Source organism: Prunus mume, linkage group LG2, assembly GCF_029339155.1.
Source record: "Prunus mume cultivar Tortuosa linkage group LG2, ASM2933915v1, whole genome shotgun sequence".
NCBI classification, from domain to species: Eukaryota; Viridiplantae; Streptophyta; class Magnoliopsida; order Rosales; family Rosaceae; genus Prunus; species Prunus mume.
The window spans coordinates 27,972,933-27,993,561 of NC_142699.1; the positions used below are offsets into that span (position 1 = coordinate 27,972,933).

At 36.6% G+C, this 20,629-nt stretch overlaps 3 protein-coding genes across 3 annotated transcripts; all 3 read left to right on the plus strand.

Annotated features, from left to right (window-relative positions):
* Window positions 1-618: 618 nt before the first annotated feature.
* LOC103324138 (serine/threonine-protein kinase BLUS1-like) lies at window positions 619-2,675 on the plus strand. The gene has a single exon (XM_008226174.2). The coding sequence runs from the start codon at window positions 900-902 to the stop codon at window positions 2,583-2,585; it is 1,686 nt and encodes a 561-aa protein (XP_008224396.2). The 5' UTR covers window positions 619-899; the 3' UTR covers window positions 2,586-2,675.
* A 3,211-nt stretch (window positions 2,676-5,886) lies between these two features.
* Window positions 5,887-7,371, plus strand: LOC103324136 (transcriptional regulator SUPERMAN). The gene is made up of 2 exons (XM_008226173.2): window positions 5,887-6,190; window positions 6,315-7,371. The coding sequence occupies exon 2, from the start codon at window positions 6,385-6,387 to the stop codon at window positions 7,084-7,086; it is 702 nt and encodes a 233-aa protein (XP_008224395.1). The 5' UTR covers window positions 5,887-6,190; window positions 6,315-6,384; the 3' UTR covers window positions 7,087-7,371.
* A 5,254-nt stretch (window positions 7,372-12,625) lies between these two features.
* On the plus strand, window positions 12,626-13,274 carry LOC103324135 (zinc finger protein 7-like). Its single transcript, XM_008226172.2, has one exon. It carries the CDS (start codon window positions 12,693-12,695, stop codon window positions 13,272-13,274), a length of 582 nt encoding a protein of 193 aa, XP_008224394.2. The 5' UTR covers window positions 12,626-12,692.
* Window positions 13,275-20,629: the final 7,355 nt, after the last annotated feature.

Consider the following 20,629-nt stretch of genomic DNA (forward strand, 5'->3'; position numbering starts at 1 on the left):
TAAAGAATTCTACTGCTTTTGCGTTCAATTAAACTTTCTATAGAGTTGAGCCATAATATGGAAGAAATTTCACCAATAATTGTGTTTTTCAATGACCAGAGCTAAGCCCAACAAGTTTGGGTTGAACCTAGCCTGGCCTAAACTCAACATAATTGAAGCCCAATATGTTTCGGCTGGACAGCAACATTACATTAACAATATAGGATGCCTCTCCATGACGTAGAGTAGAACTTTAAAGATTAATAATTTTTTGGAAACTTACAGATTAATATTAGTCAATTCTGACAAATGTATGAATTTTTTTAAAATTATGACAAAGGTATTTCTAATTATGATAACATCAAACTTTTAACCAAGCAACTTCATGTGTTTATTAATTATTGTAACAAAAAGTATCTATGAGTAATGAAAAAGTAGAAAATTAGTCAAACTTTTGTTCACCTCTATGATGATTACACTTTTGGTGGACCCCTCAGTGTCTAACACTCGATTAATTCTATCACAAAACATAAATAGGAGGATTAAGATTGTTAAAAGACTTCCTCCCCAAGAAAATGCTGACATGGCAAATAACTGTATTATCTTAACCAGCCTAACTAATTCCAATTACCAAAAAACCCTCACAAAAGATCAAAGATTTACATGCAATAACTTCGCCTTCAGCCCCCAACTCTTGAATGCTAAAGGCTAAAAGCAGAGCAGTTCAACCCTCACATGCATCGTCCCAAAGCCACTCTCACCGCCTCATCAACCTTTTACCTTTCACAAGATTTCTGCTTAAACCCCTACTTTTCTTTATCTCCTTATAACCCATCAATCTCCTCCAACAAAACCCACTTCCCAGAATTCAGAAAAACCCAATTCAGTTCATCGACATCTCTGCTTTTTTTTCTTCTCCAATGTCGACTTCTTCTCACCAAGAAAACCCAGAACCCAAGAAAGTCCAATTCCCATTGGACTCAACTGCGTACAAAATCCTCGATGAAATTGGCTCTGGCGTCAGCGCTGTTGTTTACAAAGCCATCTGTTTGCCGATGAACAACACAATCGTGGCAATCAAGTCCATCGATCTCGATCAATCCCGGGCCAATTTCGACAACATTCGACGTGAAACCAAGACGCTCTCTCTTCTTTCACACCCCAATATCCTCAGTGCCCATTGTTCTTTCACTGTGGACCGTCATCTTTGGGTCGTCATGCCGTTCATGTCCGCCGGGTCTCTCCAATCCATAATATCCTCTGCTTTCCCCGACGGCCTACCGGAGCCCTGCATTGCCGTCGTCCTCAGGGAGACATTGAAAGCCATGTCGTATCTTCATGACCAAGGGCACCTCCACAGAGACATCAAGGCTGGTAATATCTTGATTGACTTCAATGGGTCGGTTAAAGTTGCAGACTTCGGGGTTTCTGCTTCTGTTTATGAGGCCAATTCGAGTGGAAAGTCTTCGATTAGGTTAAACGACGTTGCTGGGACGCCGTATTGGATGGCGCCTGAGGTGATACATTCGCATAACGGCTACGGATGCAAGGCGGATGTATGGTCTTTCGGGATCACAGCTCTGGAATTGGCTCATGGGGGGCCTCCCCTGTCTAACTTGCCTCCTTCAAAGTCTCTGCTTTTGAAGATCACGAAGAGGTTTCGGTTTTCGGATTATGAAAATCGTCACGACAAGAATTACAAGAGCAAGAAGTTCTCTAAGGCCTTTAAGGACTTGGTGGGTTGTTGTCTTGATCAGGACCCGAACAAGAGGCCCACTGCGGAGAGGTTGCTGAGGCACTCGTTTTTCAAGAATTGCAGGGGCTTGGATTTTCTGGTGAAGAATGTGCTTCAGGGTTTGCCTAGCGTTGAGGAAAGGTTCAAGAAAACCAGGGCTTTGGGAGGGCTGATGAAGGAGAAGGGTATTAATGCTGAGCATGATGAGGATGAAGAGGAAGATGATGAAGGTAGCTCAGCGAGGCAGAGGGCTAAGCACAGAAGAATTAGTGGGTGGAATTTCAATGAGGATGAGTTTGATCTCCACCCTGTGTTCCCAGTTGAGCCTCAAGGCGATTCTGCTGTGAAAATGGTTCGGTTTGGTGGAGAATCCATCATCCAGGACAGGGGAGGTGAGTGGAGTGAGTCGAATCCGAGTTCACCGGGTCTGGTTGAGGAGGAGGCTGAGAATGAGAATGTGGGTGTGATGGAAGCTGTGAGGGAAGCAATGGCGGTGGGTGAGCATAGTGAGAATGTGGGTGAGATAAGGGGATTGTTGGGTGGTGGTGGTGTTGATGAGGAAGCCCTGGTGGGTGCCCTGAGTGGAAATGTGGTTGGTGGTTTGGATAGGGAAGCAATGATGGGTGCGCTAGTGGCTTTCATAGGGAGCTTGGATGAGCAGAGGCAGAATGTGATGAAATTGTTGAGCGTGTTGAGAGGGGTGGAAGCTTGGGAGTTGAGCAGAGAGGAGCAGATGGGGCAAGTGATTGAGAGGCTGAGGGCGGAGTTGGAGAATGAGAGGGGGAGGAATTTCCAGTTGGAGATGGAATTGGAGTTTCTAAGGATTCAGGTTTCTGGTGCACATAGCAGCACTGGGGCTGGTATCGATTGAGATATGTTACTTGAATTTTGAGGCAGGGCATGCATGCATATTTGCAAATTGCAAGAGAGTTTTTGCATTTTGATTAATGGTGAATTCTTTGCATGCTTTAGTGTCTAGTTGTTCTCATACAGAAGAATACAGATTCCTTTGTCATAACCTTTTCATAAGTGATTGACCATTTCATATATAGAAAGCTTTATATTTGTATCTGATTAAATATGAAATGGAGTTTGCCATTTTGTAAGCATTTGTTCATATCTGTGCTCAGATTTTCTTTCCTTTTTCTGCATTATGAATCTATTTCATCCCAACTTCTTGTTAGCTTTATTTTTTTTGGTCAAAACTTGTTGTTAGCTTTAGGTGGATCGGTTAATAAAGAAGTTAAGATTGAAGACCATGGTTTTCCAATGAAAGCAGATAGCTAACTTCAGAGGCCCTAATTTAGTTGAAAGATGTAAATTGACTTGTGTGGTATAGATCATTCCATGTCCTAGACAAGGCTTGAGGATCCTCTGTTTTCTCCTCTTTTATTCTTTCTCTTTGTTAATGGAACTAAGTGTCGTTTCTCCTTTTGGGCCTTCAAATGGAACTAATTTTAGAGAGAAGATCAATTGACTGGGTTGGGCCCATAAACAAGCCCGTTGCCACACTCAATTTGAGATCCTTCAAGGCCGTTCTCTTGTGTTGTGCCGGAAAGGCTACAATGAGGGGGCATGGATGAGGGACTCAAGTGAGGGTTCAATCCAACCATTAGACTTTAATATTTTCAACTTACATATAGTTGGATTAGACCCCTTACTTGACTCCCTCACTCATATCCCTCATTGTAGTAGCTTCCGTTGTGAGCTCAGATTGTTTTGGAGTACAACCTACATAAAACCAAATAACTCTTTTCTTTTCTTTCAATTTCAATTACTATATGTGTTTTACGTTCTTTATTTCGAAAAAGACTATCATAATTGTTACTTTTGATGTAGGTTAGAGTGACACAAGATAACGAAAAAAGCTTTTTCTTTTTTTCTTTTTTGGTTTTTGTGTTTTGCTAAAATGATTTTAAAAAATGTTTTGTTGGATTAGAGAGGCACTAGTGCTTCCTCAAAAACACTAACCGAATAATTTTCAAATTAACCAACCAATCAATGTAGATTAATGCTACTCTTATCACATTCTTATATCATTTTATGTAATAGATGATGTGAATAGTCACATTAATTAAAAAGTGTCAATAAATTATAAAAGAAAAGAAAATGTTAAATTAATTTTAATTGATGTGGTGGTTGTCCATCTCATCTGACACATAAGGTGCTATGAGAATATGTTATACAAATGTGGTAAGAGTAACATTATTCATAAATGTATGACTTGTGTATGTTAATTGTGTAATTAGCATCATTGTTGCAAATGGTTTGCAATGGTTAATTACGAAGATGAAATGGTCAATCACTTATGTGTGCAATCCAATGGTCGAAATTAGAAATATGAAACTAATCCTTACCTTAAATCCTTATTGGAAATCTCCCTGATTAATTAATTATCTTGTTAAATTCCTATATATAATGCAAGTTTTGAGTCTTTTGACAGATAGAGAGTGTGTATGTGATGGGAGCTTTGTCTTTTTTCTTTGTTTTTTTTCTTTATTGAGACAAGAGAGACGGGTTCAAGGATTTCAAGTCTGATGAGACAGCAATCAATGGAAAACCCTAATGATTCTCACCAATTAGCATTATGGTGACTGACAGAAAATCAAGCCCAATATATAGTCCATGTTTCGTCTATTTTCTCAGTGCCCTAAATTCTGATACATAAACATGGTAATATATCAACAACAAAAAATCACATTAATTAATGCCACACAAAGTTGTGATTGGCTGGTCCAAATATCAAGCAGCTGCAAAAAAAAAACTATGAGTGGAGAAGACGGCACCAGAGTGCACTGCGGGTAAACCCTGCCACTCAGTCTCTAGAACCTTATAGCAATCACAAACCATATTTAGCATTCCATGGAGTCGCTCAATTGGCCATTGGGTCTTTCACTAAATCTCATATTTTTGGTAGGATCTTTTGGCTATGTGGCTTCTCTGATAAAACTTTCACTCCTTTTTTGCCACAAAATGCAAAGGAGAAATTTGGGTACACTCAGATTTCTTTTCTTGTGAGGCATTGAGGGGTGTGTAAACCAATGCATTCTCTTAAATTTGATTGTTTTTTAAACTGAAAAGAAAACAAATATCTGGCAACAACATGTGTAAAGCAGTTTAGCAACAAATATCTGGCAACAACATGTGTAAAGCAGTTTAGCAACTCAACCTACCACTTGTCATCAGCCAACCATATAGCTAGCTCCAAGTGCAACATGCAATGCAACATGCGCAAGTAAAACGAAAATTAACCAAGAGGACAGGAAAATTTCAAAAAGGTTTTTTTTCCTATGTATTTTTTTCAAGAAGAAGATGATTTTGAGGTAAAAAATCTTCTCTATAATAAAGTTCCTAACATTCTATTAGTAATGCTAAAGGGATGATCACATTTCATAACCACGTTAGTTAATCACAGAGTGTAATTTAATTAATTACTATGACGAGCGAGTTGTTAATAGACACCATCACATAATGTTATCAACTATATAATGTGGTTTTAGAAAATATGATCCTGTGTAAATGTGCCGAGATGATTAGCAGTAAACGCATCATGCATGATGCATGCATGCAAATTATGGAAATCAAACCCAAGTATGAGTCCATAAATGACTAATGATGAATAACTGAGAAGAACCAATAATATTCATATGCTTGTGAAATTAATGAGATCAGAATTTTACCCTCGTCCATTTCAACAAAAATTACTTGACTGGAAAAGGCATTTGGTTTTCTGGGAAGTAGTGCATCTACCGAGCATAATAATAATTAAGGAGATTTGAGCTCATGATGATGATTAATTAATATTAATTTCAGAGTAATAGGTCTTTAGAGCTTGCTTGGTAATAAGTTAATGTACTATCAATAGTCGAGTCGTTGAAGTTTCCCAGCTGCTGACCAATGAAATTGAGACATGTGGTGAAGCTGATCACGTACGAAGCCAATATATATGATAAAGTTAGATACAAATTAATAGCATCCACAAACACTGAAAGCTAGATTTGGCAAAAAGGTATAATCCTGGCAGACTTTGGTTCGACGTATAGTAAGTAGTGACCAAACATATGGTACACTTTCAGGGGTACCATCCAATCAGATTTTTCAGTCTTTCGTTTACAAATTTGATGGCCTTTACAGAAGCTTTAATCACTCTCTCTCTCTCTCTCTCTCTCTCTCTCTCTCTCTCTCTCTCTCTCTGAGACTCAAAGCCCAATACTCCATCATCACCATTTTTCCCAGGTCAGTCACCTCCCATTTATTTCTTTTTCTTTTCTTTTTCTTTTTTCAATCTATATAATCTCTTTCTCTTTCCATGATTCCACAACTTTTGAGAGATTTCATTTTCTCCTCTATTTCAAAGCTTGGAGAGTCAGAAATTTCTTTCTTGAATTTTTCTTTCAATACGATCTTGGACTCTTCTCTAGACAATTGATCCACGTATATTGGCTGGTCCGAATCTCTTCGTTCCTCCCCTCTGCTGTAAGTGCGTCATCACTTTCATTTCTAGTGATTAAAAACTTTTCAAATAACTGAGCTGATTTGAATTCAGCAGCAGTTTCTTGAGTTATTAAAACTTTAACTTGATATATATGATTTGTGCCAGCTAGCTAGACTTCAGTGTCTTGATCTTCTTGATCGTGTTAAGCCTGGCTGATAAATCAGAGCATACACGTATGGAGAAGAACAGGTTGAGCAACAACTTGAAAGACCATGGTATTGTCACTAGAGCCATTAGAGATTCGAACAACAAAAGAATAATCCACTGCAGCCAAAGCTGTGAAGAAGACTACATCAATGGGTTCTCATGGCCTCCAAGGTCTTACACGTGTAGCTTCTGCAAAAGAGAGTTTAGATCTGCTCAGGCTTTGGGGGGCCATATGAATGTTCACAGGAAAGACCGAGCCAGGCTGAAAAACTCACCCCCAATAGATGGTCAGTACACTAGTACCATTTTTAACCTTAACCTTAAACCTAACCCTAACCCTAATTTCTTATCAACATCGTCACCATCATCATCTTCCTCTTTGGTATCACCATTTAGTAGCTCATTATCACTACCCTCTTTGATATCACCTCCACTTCCTCCTCCTCCACCACCTATATTTTCGGTACCATCTAGCGAAAATATGAAATGGGTTGTGGGAGGCACCCTTTTTAATCATCCTTTAAACCTCAAAGCTTCGGATTTAAGTACTAAATTGAAGGGTGCAAAATCTTTGTGTGGGGTTGGACAAGAAGATCAAGATGGGTGCATAAAGACTTTGAAGAAGGCAGCCGATCCTCATCAAATTCTTAGGTTGGACTTGGAGATTGGTATGTTTGGTGACACAAATAAGGAGGACTTGGATTTGGAGCTTCGATTAGGATACTCCTAGCTTTCACTAGCTAGCTAGTGATGAACACTTCCAAGCATCCTTTTAGTTAAGAATGTATGTTCACTTGGTTGAGATCAACTTATGAAGAGGCAAAAGAAATGTTAATTTTGGAGATTCTTCAATGTAAGAGAATATTAGTTAAATTAGTTGTCTTAATGGTCGTTGTCAAACTGCGTATTCCCACAACATATATATTTGGCATGTAATCCTCTATTGTAAGCATATTACTTCATCGATCATTTCATGAGGACTTAACAAAACTGAATATATTTTTTATTTCTTGCTTCCTAGCTCGGGGAAAATCAGCTGGCCAGTCACATTAATTATGGAAGTTTATAGTTTGATGCATGACTGAGTTATGAAGTTTGACTGATGTCTTCTCTTTTTTCCATTTAGAAAGGGAAGGGGCAGAGAGAGAGAGAGAGAGAGTCCAGGAATCTCACCTTCTTTTTCTTTTCTTCCTTTTTTTTTTTCCTGATGTTTTCTAGTTATATTCGTTGTTGGTTTGTGGAACTTGTTAGGTTAACTGTAACTTAACAAATTAACAACACGAAGTACAGTTGGTTTAATTGTATAAGAGAAAGTAAATGTCTCAGGAGAAAGCTTTATGTTGGGATTATTATTCTACTCATAATATGCTCTAATAATTATAAGTATTAAAAGAAAACCAACGCAGTTCTTCTTATTAAGTACTCTTTGAAGGATGTAATGAAAAAAGCATATGTGGTTTTCATTATCCGGCCTAGGTCACTTACAAGCTATCTAATCGTTGAAACATTCCACACCAGTTACCTCTGAGAGAGAGAGAGAGAGAGAGAGAGAGAGAGAGAGAGAGAGATTAATAATAATACACAATAGAACCCATCATCTAATTTGTCTCCAAATAATCTAATTCCATGCAATGAAAGGTTGTATGAGTTGGGAAGTTTACATATGCATGCATGATGATTCATGTAATATTATATAAAATTTTCTGGGAAGTTTTCAATCTTGGGTTGTCAATGTAATTTTGTTTTTCTTTAAGAGAAAAACAAAATGGGTGATGATAGCTAATAGTATAGAAAGCCAAAAACAAGAAAAAAATGAAAATGAAAAAGTGGCATGGGAATTAAAACATGGTAGCGATCTCTATCATATATTGAAATTGATGTCTTGGATTGCATAAATACAAAAGACTTGCAATGTCAATGGAAATGTATGTGGTGTGGTGTGGTGTAGTGTGGTGGGTCATTTGGTGCTTTTCTCAAAACCTGATGGATTGCATGTTCCCGACAATGTCAGGGCGTCAAATGGTATGATGGCTTTTCCCTTACATGGAATGAAATTTTTTGGTCAGTTCAAACTATTGTAGCGAACTGGGACACCCCAAACTCTTAGCCAAACATAGCACTCATCAGTCAGGAACAAGGGGCATGATGCAAGTGGTGCCACTGCACAGGGCTCTTGAAATTTTTTACTTTATATTATATATGTTAATATTATATAAACTGTATATATACTTTAGTGTGCAGCTCATTGACATATAAGTACATTTGGTGGAGCTGGTTTCCAGCACATGTCTTTGTACGAGGCTAGGTTCGAGTCTCAATGATGTCAATCTATTTGTAATCTTATTCTTTGTTATTATAATAACAAAATTCAAAATAGTTTTAAAAAAGAAGCACTTGAAAAAAAAAAAAAAAAAAGGGGGAAAGATCCAACTAAACTAACAAGCAGTATATATCACACCCATACCCTTTCTCCAAAAATCAAATATTAATTGCTCATGCTGGTAACCAAAAAGATATTAGTTTGAAACCAGTTGAAAAGATTTTGGACTTCTCTATTTATTGTCAATTCATTTTGACAAGAATGCTCATAATCTAATACAGTATCGTAGTCACATTATCTTATATGTTGAACTCGACTTAGGTTGATGTTGGTCCTACTTGGTCATACTAAGTTTAATTTTTACTTTTTTCTATTATGACTCACGTAATAGTATAAGTTATAGTGTTTTAAAGTAAACTTTACTAAAAAAAATCTACATATTAAAGGTATGTTTGGGAGTGTTTCTGGAAGTCTAGAATGGTTAAAAGCGCTTTTTGACAACCAAAAGCATTTCTGACTGTGTTGTGCAGAACAATTTGAAAGTTCTTATGAGTTTCAACAAAAATTTCAATGTCCTTCTAATAAAAGCGTTTTTGTTAGAAGCGCTTATTAATATGATCAATTTCTATAAAAGCAGTATCAAACAGCCCTAACTATTTTCAGATATATTTTGTGCTTTTGAAGTATCGGAACCAAATTTACTTCTCTCTTTATGCTCAATCCTAGATGGTTGGATGACAAAGGAATATTGGTCACATAATCACATTGAGTGCCCTACCTAATAATAACCCTGAGGTCCAAGTGAATGGAAGATAACTGAAGAAGAGAGAGAGCACATGCCCATTCTCATTTACATTTTCATTACATGCTGTGCTCAGTTTAAAGTCAGTCAGCTACTAGTATGTGAACATCACGTCATGTTGTTATCATCCTATGAATTGAAGCTCAAGCTCTCTCTAAAGTTACAGACTTTGCTTGCCTAAGAAGAACCCGACCCGATTAATTGGGCCCAAAGTACAAAATTTGCAGTCCCAAATTCTCTAGGCCTTGCAGTGTACAGCCTTGGCCCATCACAAGGATTTCAGCTCCCGGAAATGCTATAATGAGGGGGTTATGGTGAGGGGTTATGGGTAATGGGCTGTGGGAGGGAGGGTATGTACAAATATCAGACATTGAGAAAGGAAAGAAGCTAAATCTTTGACATGATATTGTTGTTTTCTTCGTTTTGTTTGTTATCACATTAAGAGGTTTTCGTCTATGGACAGTTTTCGTATCAAACTTATCTTAATCACTTGTTTTTTATTTGTTTCTTCTTATGAGACTTTGAACACTTGGTTTCAATTTCAAACTTTCATAACAGTCGACTTTTAATTAGCTCACTCCGTCCTTTTTATGGGGTCACATGACAAAGACCTAATATCACTAAGATTTTATGTATTAAAAATATGTGTGTGTGTATATATATATGCAAGAGAAAAAGAGTAACAAGTTATACTAAATGAGGATCAAGGAGAGAGTAGGGAAGTAGCTTAACCCTAACTAGCAAATTATTGCATGCCATAATGTAGATAAAACCAAAGCCACAAAGGAAACTAAGGGAAAATAATTTAGACTTAGAGGGGCCCTACACATGTATAGCATAATGAAAGTACAAAAAGAAAGGGAGACCTATAGGATTATGAAGAAGCTGCAAAGGTGGCTGTTTTAGTGAAAGTGAAGAGAGAAATGGCCATGGTGTGATGGCATAAAGGAATTAAAGCATAGTCAGCCACATCAACATCTTAATTTTTCTTATGGAATACACGGTAATAACGTTCAGAGGTAAGTTCAAACATCCATATAAGAGAATTTATATATACGATCACATGCATGAAGTATGCATATAACAAGAAATTGTGGTTTTGGTTTTATTTAAGAAAAGAAATTTATATAACAAGAACAAGTTCATAAATATTACAATAGGAAAATCCAAATGTGTGCACATTTCTACAAGAATTCATTGGATTGTTTACATAGAGGCCCCTTACTTAGGCCCAAATATTTTGGCCCCCTTCTATGACTGGCCCAACCCTAATTTTCCGTTTCTTTTGCGTTGTGTGTCCCTTTCTTCCTTTCCTCACCCCAATCATTTTCAACAAATCTCACTTACAAATTTGTCTCCTTTTGTTTTGAATCACATCAAGTCTCAAACTCAGTGACCAACTAGCATTTAATCTACGGGTAGGTCTTGGAACCATAGGCTGAATTCCCGGGACCAAGCAAAAAAGGCAAAACAGAGTAGAGGCACACGCAATAAGCATGTGCCACTTATGTTTAGCGATTGGACGAAAATATGAACGTGCTCTTAAATTGCCAAAAAGATAACAAAAATTGAATATACAAGGATTAAAGCGAAAATCCGAACACATTATAGGGACCAAAAGTGAAATTTAACTCAAAATCGTTGGTTAGGCCACGATATTGAAGCCAAGTTTTTGAACCTACCATACAGTGATTGGAAATTCCAATTCCAGGAAGAAACAGACATAATTTGGATCGTATCTGCAAAACCCACTTCACATATTTTATTTTATAATGGCTAATCAGAATTGAATTGGCAGTGCAAGCACTAAACATACAGCACTCACGTTGCTGTCACTGACGCCCTCTTAATCTTCCATTTGTCCAAGATTTGTTTGCATGTAATCAATTATTAATATTAATAATTATTATAATTGCACATTTAATTTGATGATGATGATGATGAATAATTCTTTGGACTTGGAGGGTTAATTATAAAACAAGAAGGAAGAAAGTAGCCGTCTCTGTGGTCTTAGCAGTAAGCACTGATGATATCATTTTAGAGACATGGTCAAAGGTAAAATGCCATCAGATGCCGCAGCAGGACGTGTTTTAATTTGGCCGTCTCCGATACAAAAAAGCACCAGCTAATATCTGCTACTACACACACAAGTAGACAAATGGTGTGGTGGAGATTTTCCAATTTTTAATTATTAGGGTTACTATCTATTTATTCCTTTTGAACTGCTCCCCCCAATTCCCACTTCTCATCATCATCATCATCTCCTAATTATAATTTATACCTAATTAAGTACTATAGCTAGTTGTTTAGTTGGATCTTAATTAGCTTGGTTCAATTCAATGAATGGATAATCGAACATGAAAAGTGTTATCCACATTCTCAGTTTGTCGTCTTGCGTTTTTTTCTGTGAGTCCTTTAACATGATAAAGTGTACAAGTTAAAGTGAAGGTATCCTTACACTTATAATCAGGGTTCGACTTTCGTGATCCCCTTTTCTTCAATCAACAATTACAAAGGGGAATACCATAGATGGGGTTAATTTGCTCACTCTAGGTAGTCTTGGAGACCAAGCAAGCTGACAAATGAACCACATAATCTCTTTCCAATTATCAATGAGTCAAAAGGGGGTAAGAAAACGGGTTGACGTTTAATCTACATATAGGATGTAATTAATTAAGAGAGAAACCTTATTACTTGAAGGCGTGATATAGCATGTGGAAAATAATTAAGTTGTACGGCAGCTGCTGTTAATAGTAGTAGCCATATATAGCTAGCTTACTCGTATTGAAGTATGCTGCAGCAAAACCCCATTCACACATGTAGAGTAGAGATGATGACAAATAACAACTGGAAACAAAACCAAAATTAGAGGCAGAAAGAACTTAATGGTAAGAATACAAAAACTAAATAAATAACATAATTAAAATGGAACCATTTTCATAGCCGGCTACATGAAAAAGTCTTCCCACAAATGCCAAAATTGTGTTCCCCTTAATTTAAAGCCACAATATATATAGCAAATGCCAATGTGTCTTGTAGTTTGCATCCATCACACTTCCATTAGTTTCCTCCCTGCATATATAATACCCTCAACCCAACCCTCTTTCTCTCAGTTCATCTTGTGTCCCAACTGTGTGAGAGAGATTCTTTTGCTTTGTGATTCCAAGTGAAGAAAATTAGGAATCTTTGTTTGAAAATAACAAGGGTTTTCCACATGGAATCTTGGAGACCAAGAAGCCCAGAGACTAGTTTATCAAGTGATGAGGATCAAGTCAAAGATCATGATCAAGATTCGGGTTCTACTACGGCGAAACGAAGCTACGAATGCACATTTTGCAAGAGGGGTTTCACCAACGCTCAAGCCCTGGGAGGTCACATGAATATCCACAGGAAAGACAGAGCCAAAGCAAAGCAACTCGTCTCAGGTACTTCATCACTAAATTCAAACCACTACTCAAATGAGGATCAATACTCCTCTTTGAGTACATATCATCATCAACAATTTAGTACTGCACCAATTTCAAGCCAGGCGGGTTCAGGGTACTATCCGGTTGTGGATCAGAGGAATTACCAGATGTATTTTCAGCCATCTGGGTCCAGCCCTAGAATCCCATATGGCTATGACCATGATGATTCAATTGGGTCAAGGCATCAGTCTTTGGGTGTGAACCAAGAACTCTGGGGTGCAAATTTGAGCTTGCGGTTCAGCCCCAACCATTTGGAAGATGATGAGTACAGAAGGGGACTGAGGAGTAATGATGAGGTGGATTTGGAGCTTCGACTTGGGCATGGATAATTTGTAAGGGTACACTTTAATAATTGACCTAGGGATATATGACTACTACCAAGGAAACACATGGTAGAGAGATTAGTGAAGATTACTCCATCAGAACTATTTTCTTAAGCACAAAAGGAATTTAAGAAGTGCACTGTAAAAATTTATATGTATTTTCCTTAATTTGTCTAGGTTTGGTTATATATATATATATATATATATATATATATATATATATGTATGTAGGTCTCCATTTCAAAACAATTAAGGAGAAGAAAAGAACGATAGATATCGATTTCCTCGGTTCGAATTAATTTGTTAATTAATGAAGTATTAGTGCAATATCTATAGCTTATTAACAATATAACATGCATGTATATTTCTGTTCTTCACTTACAGATTAAGTTTACAAAGTTCTTCACTTGGCTGTTCTTTTGATATGACATACATCTTTCAAAATTCTTGGTATTTACAGAAATCTTGTAGCACTCACTCACATCTCCTTTTTCTTGTAAGGATAAAGCCACAGATCATCAGATTACCAATAAATATATTTATATATATATATGTCTTTGTGCAAGTTTTCCATGGCATTATATTAGCAGTCATGATATAATTAAACATGGAAAAGGTCAACGCCTTCTTTGACTCTTTGACTCTTTGAGTTCTACTACATGTGAGCTTTTGCAGAAATGTCCATGGGAAGCCTACATATAATGACAAAAGATCAACGAATTAGGGTCATAATTAAAATTGAACAACTCATTATGGAACTTTAATTACAGCCACCAGAAAAGGGGAACGTCTATATCTCAAAGAATCAACTACATTTACTTGATTTCTGTACCGTACTGTGGTATACATATCTCCCTCATTCATTTTCTGTAAACTCTTTTACGGACAATACCTAGCTAGCATGCATGTGCCTCCACTTCATCCTAGCTCTCAACAGGCTTCATTAATATTCTTCCTTCGAAGCAATGGCAGAGGTAGAGTTTGATGTTTGGGGGCCACAAGCTTTAAACTATGAAATTCTTTCTGCAATTAATCTATAACTATTAATTACTCTACTCTCTAATGGTAAAAGAAGGTGAGAAGATGGAGGGGGACCAAGGCCACTTCAGGCGCCTATGAATAGCTCGGTGCCTGCTTCGAAGAAAGGTTGTGTGCTATAAAGTATATACTATAACATAATTACATTTTATACTAAGGATATAAAATTAAGTACCTAGCTATTCTATAGCTGTTGCTTAAACCTTTTAATCATCTTTTTGTCTCTGCTTCTTCATTGCCAACTTTCTATATATTTTTGACATATACAAGAGAGAGAGAGAGAGAGAGAGAGAGAGAGAGAGAGGCTATCATTACTTGCACTAGCAGAGTTAGTAGCTAATTATAATTTTATCACTCTCATGAGGATGTAGCAGATAATAGCTACATTAAAAAAGAATGGTTAATCACAATTTGCATGCATGATGAACCATAATAATTAAGCTTCACTTTCATGTGTCGAAATCACACTTTATGTTCCAATCTATCTTATTAATGTCTCACTCTGTGTATGCGACTCTAGGAGGAAGAGACATGTGTATGTGTTTGGTCCATACTAGAAAAATCAAGAAAGCAGACTGTAGAGAGTTAGGGCACTTTCCAAATATATACATCATTTGGGGCCTATTGCTAATATAAAAAATACGTCATTAGACGCACACAGGTTAAAGAAACCACAACCAATACTTTGTCTTCATTCTCAAAGAACCCTAATTGAGCTCACAATTATATATGACATATAATATATATATATATATTAAGATACAATATGCCAAAATGCTCCCGTTGCATATCGACAAGTCTAATTATATGTATCACGTCATCATAGTCTGACACATAGTTTAGAGGAAGAACACCCCGGTCCGGCGGGCATAAATCAACATTTTCAGTCCTAACCCTACTTAATCGGTCACATATTAGGTATGTAATGGGAAAAGTCTGCTGTTAAGATGGTCTTTATGATTTAATGTTATAGACTGAGTGATTTGCTGCACTTTCTCAAGAGGCCGAATTGAAACTGAAACTAATGTTGGGCTCAAATCAATACCATACGATGAATTGCTAACGATGGCCGAGTTTTATGATTTAAGGATTGGCCTAATGTGGCCCAACCAAATACTCTAATGTATGTTTTAAGGATTGGCCCAAACAATTTATTTAGGTTTATACCTTATACAAACAAAACAAGAACAAGAATGTCCCAGCTTGACTCTTTCCATAATTCAACATGATGAGAGGATGGGTCTGTCTGCAGCAGTGTAATCAGGTCCTCATTTGAGCCAACTTGACTTTTTCAATGGCCCCCCGTGCCTTGTGTGAAAAAAAGATAGAGTAAATTAAAGGATGAACTTTCAATGAGCCTACATTGAAGTTTCATTCACATTCAGGTCAGGACAATACGTCAATAAAACATAAAGTTGCATTTCTTTTCTTTTATGTGAGCTAAACAATCATCAGATTAATAGTCCCAAAGCGCCAAAAATACAAAGACTGAGAAACATGGGAAGAGAGAGGACAGAGGAGAAGAGAGGAGAGAAGATGGCAAACCAAAGAAGAGGCGTGCTCGCTCTTGGCAAGAGAAGAGAGAAGAGTTGTGCTCTCTCTCCATAGGAGAAGACTCGAATTCAAACCTACGTATGGGCTTGGATTTCAGAGTCCCAATTATTTGGGGCTTGGATTCAATGCTCATATCCAGTCTGAGACACATTTAAGCCCACCAAACAATGGCTAGAACTCATATCCATTTTAATTAGATATATCTAATCCAGTCTAACCCACCAAACAGTGCCGTATAAAATTAAAATATCTAATCGAAAATCAATTCACAATAGATAGAGACGCCCAACACATTATATTTTGTAATGGGATAAGTTGATCTTGACAAAAAAGATCTCCAAGACATCGCCGAAAACATTAGACATATTAAATAGAACAATGATAGTTATCAAATGAAAGTGACGACCAAAATATGATGAAACCAACACTAGTACAAGAAGATGTACAATTAGAAAAAGGCTTAGAGTAAGTGCAGAATTAGCTTAAAACCAAAGGAACATTGCTAAAAACTCAATAACTAGCCATAGATATGTATGGAGCTCTTTATTTGTAACACATGGGATGTTGTATGAGCATGTGCATTGTGCATAGACCCCTCCACCAAAACGCACCAGCTTCCTTAAACATGTACCATCTAGCTACAAGTGCACATGGGAATGCAAGAAAAAGAAAGTGATCTTGTGCCATCTTGACTTTCCCAACCCAATTATGCCTTATGTCCCCATAATATTAAGCATTTTGCCATCCCCATGACCTTGATACATGCTTTCCCAAGTTTCTCTATATTCCCAAGTTTTCAAATACCACAACTAATTGTCCTTTATCTGATTCTCATCTCAATACATGAACGAGGATCCAGTTCTTTTTTTCTTCTTTTTTTTTTGGCTGGATACAAAAAAGTATGCAATGCCATAATGTGCCATGAGGCATTGACTCACTGTCCAAGGTTTGCCAACAGAACATCTGAATGTGAAGGTGTCACTATTAATAATACTGCAGAGAGCATAATAGATTGAATGAATGACGTGGCTTGTGTGACTATTAACATACGTGTATACATTCCGTTTCTCTCTCTGTCTTGCTCCAAATTACTTATGTAAGACGCAAAGAGAAAAACTGGTGTTTAATATTTATCTTGTTTGTGCATTCATTTTCCAGCTGACTTCTCTTAAGCAGACATGGTGGGGGGGAACACAAAGCCTATTGGATTCATCAAAGTTCATAATGATGGTTGGCTTTAAACCGTGGTTTAATTGAAAACCGAATCCATCCCTGAGACAAGTCAAAAACAACGGGAGGGTGGATTTGAAGTCCCTAGTGCATTGAAAGGGACATATAACTTACAGAGACTAGTCCTGTCCGGTGAGAAAATGATACTCCAAAATGGAAAGATGTATGGAACGAAACCATGTGTCCATTAATTCTCTCTCTCAATCATATCAGTTTTGGGGTAATAATATTTGGTTTGAGCAGGTAAGCACCAGCTATCACTTTAGATTACATGATTAGTGAATACCAATCCAGCATCGACAATAAAAATCATTAAAATTTTAGACTTTAGAACTTCAAAAGTTTCATGTACCGTAATATGTAACGCTGCTTTAAATTTCCTATTACATATTAATTATGTGATCAGTTATTATAAGATAGGCCGGGAATATAATATCATGGGGACAACCAATTATTACTTCGTGTGGTTCACGCAACATTCAAATCATTGTCAATCTCCAAACTTAGAAATTTACCAGTCACTATTCTCATACAATACAATGGTGGTTTGGTTTGGGCTTTATAATTTCTTGGTAGGGGCAAATCCCTTTCCTTATATGATTAGACTAGGCGTCAAATTCTTCGATTCATGTTATGGTCCAAGTTTTATTCCCATCCCAGTGCAATGTACCACTCAACTAATATTTTCCAAAAAGCATGCATCTACTCTATACATAGTTCTAAATCATAGCTCTTCATTTTTTTCTTTCTAACATATGACTTATTAATTAAGACTGAATGAGTTTTATTTTTATTTTTTATAAAGTAATATTCGTACGGGAAAGGAGAATCAAACTTGAGTGCAAATGAGCGGACGCATTGTCTTGGCCAACTAACCTAACATATGTTTGCAAGAATAAAAATCTATGTAAGTACTCAAAGATTTTTTATTTTATTTTTTTCATAAATCCAATATTTTCCATCAGATTTATCTTTTGTCCTTTTCCACTTGGAGCCATTGCGTAATTTTTTGATAAACTGCTTTTGCTAAAATCACTAAAGTTTGGATTTATACGTTTTTATTTGGACTGTAAAAAGTGGTTAGATTTGAGGTTTTTCGAACTATTCTTTAGCTCCATTTGATTGGATTTAAGGGCAAATACTTATGGTAATTAGTCAACCTAAATTATGAACTATCAAAATTACATGCTATCTGTTCTCGGAATGAATATAAACTCACTCTCAAATCCGTAATCAATCATGCTTTTTGTTGTTTTGAGTGTTCAACTTAAGCTAACAATTCAATTTTGTAAGTTTTTCGAAAGCTTATAACTCTAGTTGTAAAATACTTACCAATCTCACACGTATATATGTCATAATTCAACTTTCGCTTTTAAAGGGCGGAGCCGCACACATGCGAGAGGTGGTTGTGGCTCCCCCCAATTCTCATAAACTCCATTGAAGTTTTTATATAAAACTTGAAATCTGTATATATTTTCGTATCTTTTCAGCTATTGACCTCCCCTAATATGGAGTACTCTAGCTCCGCCACTGCTTGCTTTAGTTGTTTTATATTTTTTAATAAAAGAAATAAGAATTTAAAGATTATGTAAATAGTTAATCTTGAATCAAAAGCGTGCAACACATTTAGATTTAGGTCGGCAAAGTAGTTAAAGACAAAAACGCTAGCTACATATTCAACACAAAACAAAATAGCTATAGGTCCAACCCAAAGAAAAGAAAGGCTCCATGGGAATTCGGAAACCCGCCCAAAGTGTGTGGCATGTGAATTGTGATATCCCACCAATTAATTAATGCCTAATGCTTAATTAAATGCATAAACACTTCTTAATTAACAAATTAATAAGTTACACGTAATTCAACGCAAAATGGAGGTCAAATGGTGGAAAGAGTGATATATAATATGCACCTTCTTTTCCAAATATAGAAAAAAAGGATCTAGATGGCGCAATCACTCTCCTCGTGCGTCCTCATTCTTTTCTCTCTCTACCCAAACAGACGGAGCTCACGGCCGGGCTGTACAAGTTACAACAACCATATGCATCTCTCATTTGCTTTGCGATTACCGCGACTGAAATTTGCAATCCCAAGTTGGCGCGTCAAGTGTGCGAGTCTTTCATCATCAGCAATCAGAGCATGTGCCTCACGTTTCAAATGTCGTCCAAATTTATAGATGGTTCAATTTATTTCTCTTTTCTTCTTGCTCCTCCCAAACAAGGGAACCACCCTACTTTACAGCTGCCTGCCTGCTTGGTCTGTGTTGTTATTTCTTTGTTTGTGTTTTGGATAAACAATAACACCAAACACACTTGATGACAAAACTCCAATGCAGGACCTCCTTCGTCGCAAGAGCTTATGATGAAAATGACATGAGCTTATGATGAAAACTCCAATTCCGTCTTTAGTAAAATCGACTTGATTTCATGGCCGCCCGCGTAGGTTAGTAGCACAAATTCGGTCTTTAGAGATGTAGTTTTTGAAATACCATTAATGAGATTAAATGAGTTTTGAATAGGTTAGGTCCACGGAATTAAGTAAGTAGGGATTGTGTCTTCCTAAGGTGAAAGACTCCAAACTTGATTAGGGCCCATTTTTATGAGGTGTACTCGATTATCATAATTTGAGGTGGTTGCAGAATTTGATAATTTGAGTTCATAAATACGATGTTGGGCTAACCAAGAAAGTGAATTTGATGAACCTTTTATCTTCGGATAAAAAATAACTTCACTTTATATATTAGGTACTCTTTAGTGGTTTTAATTACTAATGGTACCATACAAGTTCTTCAAATCATGTTGTTTGAAAATGTGAATGTTTTGACTTGAATGTATGTGATATGTATTTTTGCATTTTAGATGTATGTTTCGTCAGAATCTTGGTTATAATGAATAATTTTCTTATACCTATATGGATCGCTTATGAAACTCACCCTATTTTATCATTTTATGACATGAGCAAAGTGATAAAATGAGTAATATCCTCGCGCTATCATGAGATCCAAGTCTTGTTTGGTTTTTCCAACTATTGTGTGGTGTTTTCATGGAATGTTTGGTATAGCTTATTTAAGGCTATGGTGTAAATATGAGATGGTATGGTACATCTAGAGGTGGATGATTTTGGGGTATAATAAGTCTCATTGTAAATATGTATACATATATATTTATTTATTTATACAAGGGATATTGAGGAGGGATGAATCGAACCTAGAACCTAGGATGCGGGGGTAAATACTCTTAACCACTTGAGTTACTAAATATGGGGTATATTTAGTTTTACTAACCATATTTCTTATATGGGATTTAAAAAGTAATTTTAGGGGTTAATTTTGATTTTTTTTTTCATGCTCACTTTTTAAAATAAATATTGATGTCATAAAAATATACTAGTTCTAAAATCGAACTATAAGAAACATTTTAGTTGCAAGGGACTTGTAGCTCAAGTTGTTAAAAACATTTACTCCTACACCTAACGGCCTAAGTTCAATACCCCTTCCCGCAATATCACTTGTTTAACCAATATTGGTATTTTGTAATGTTTTA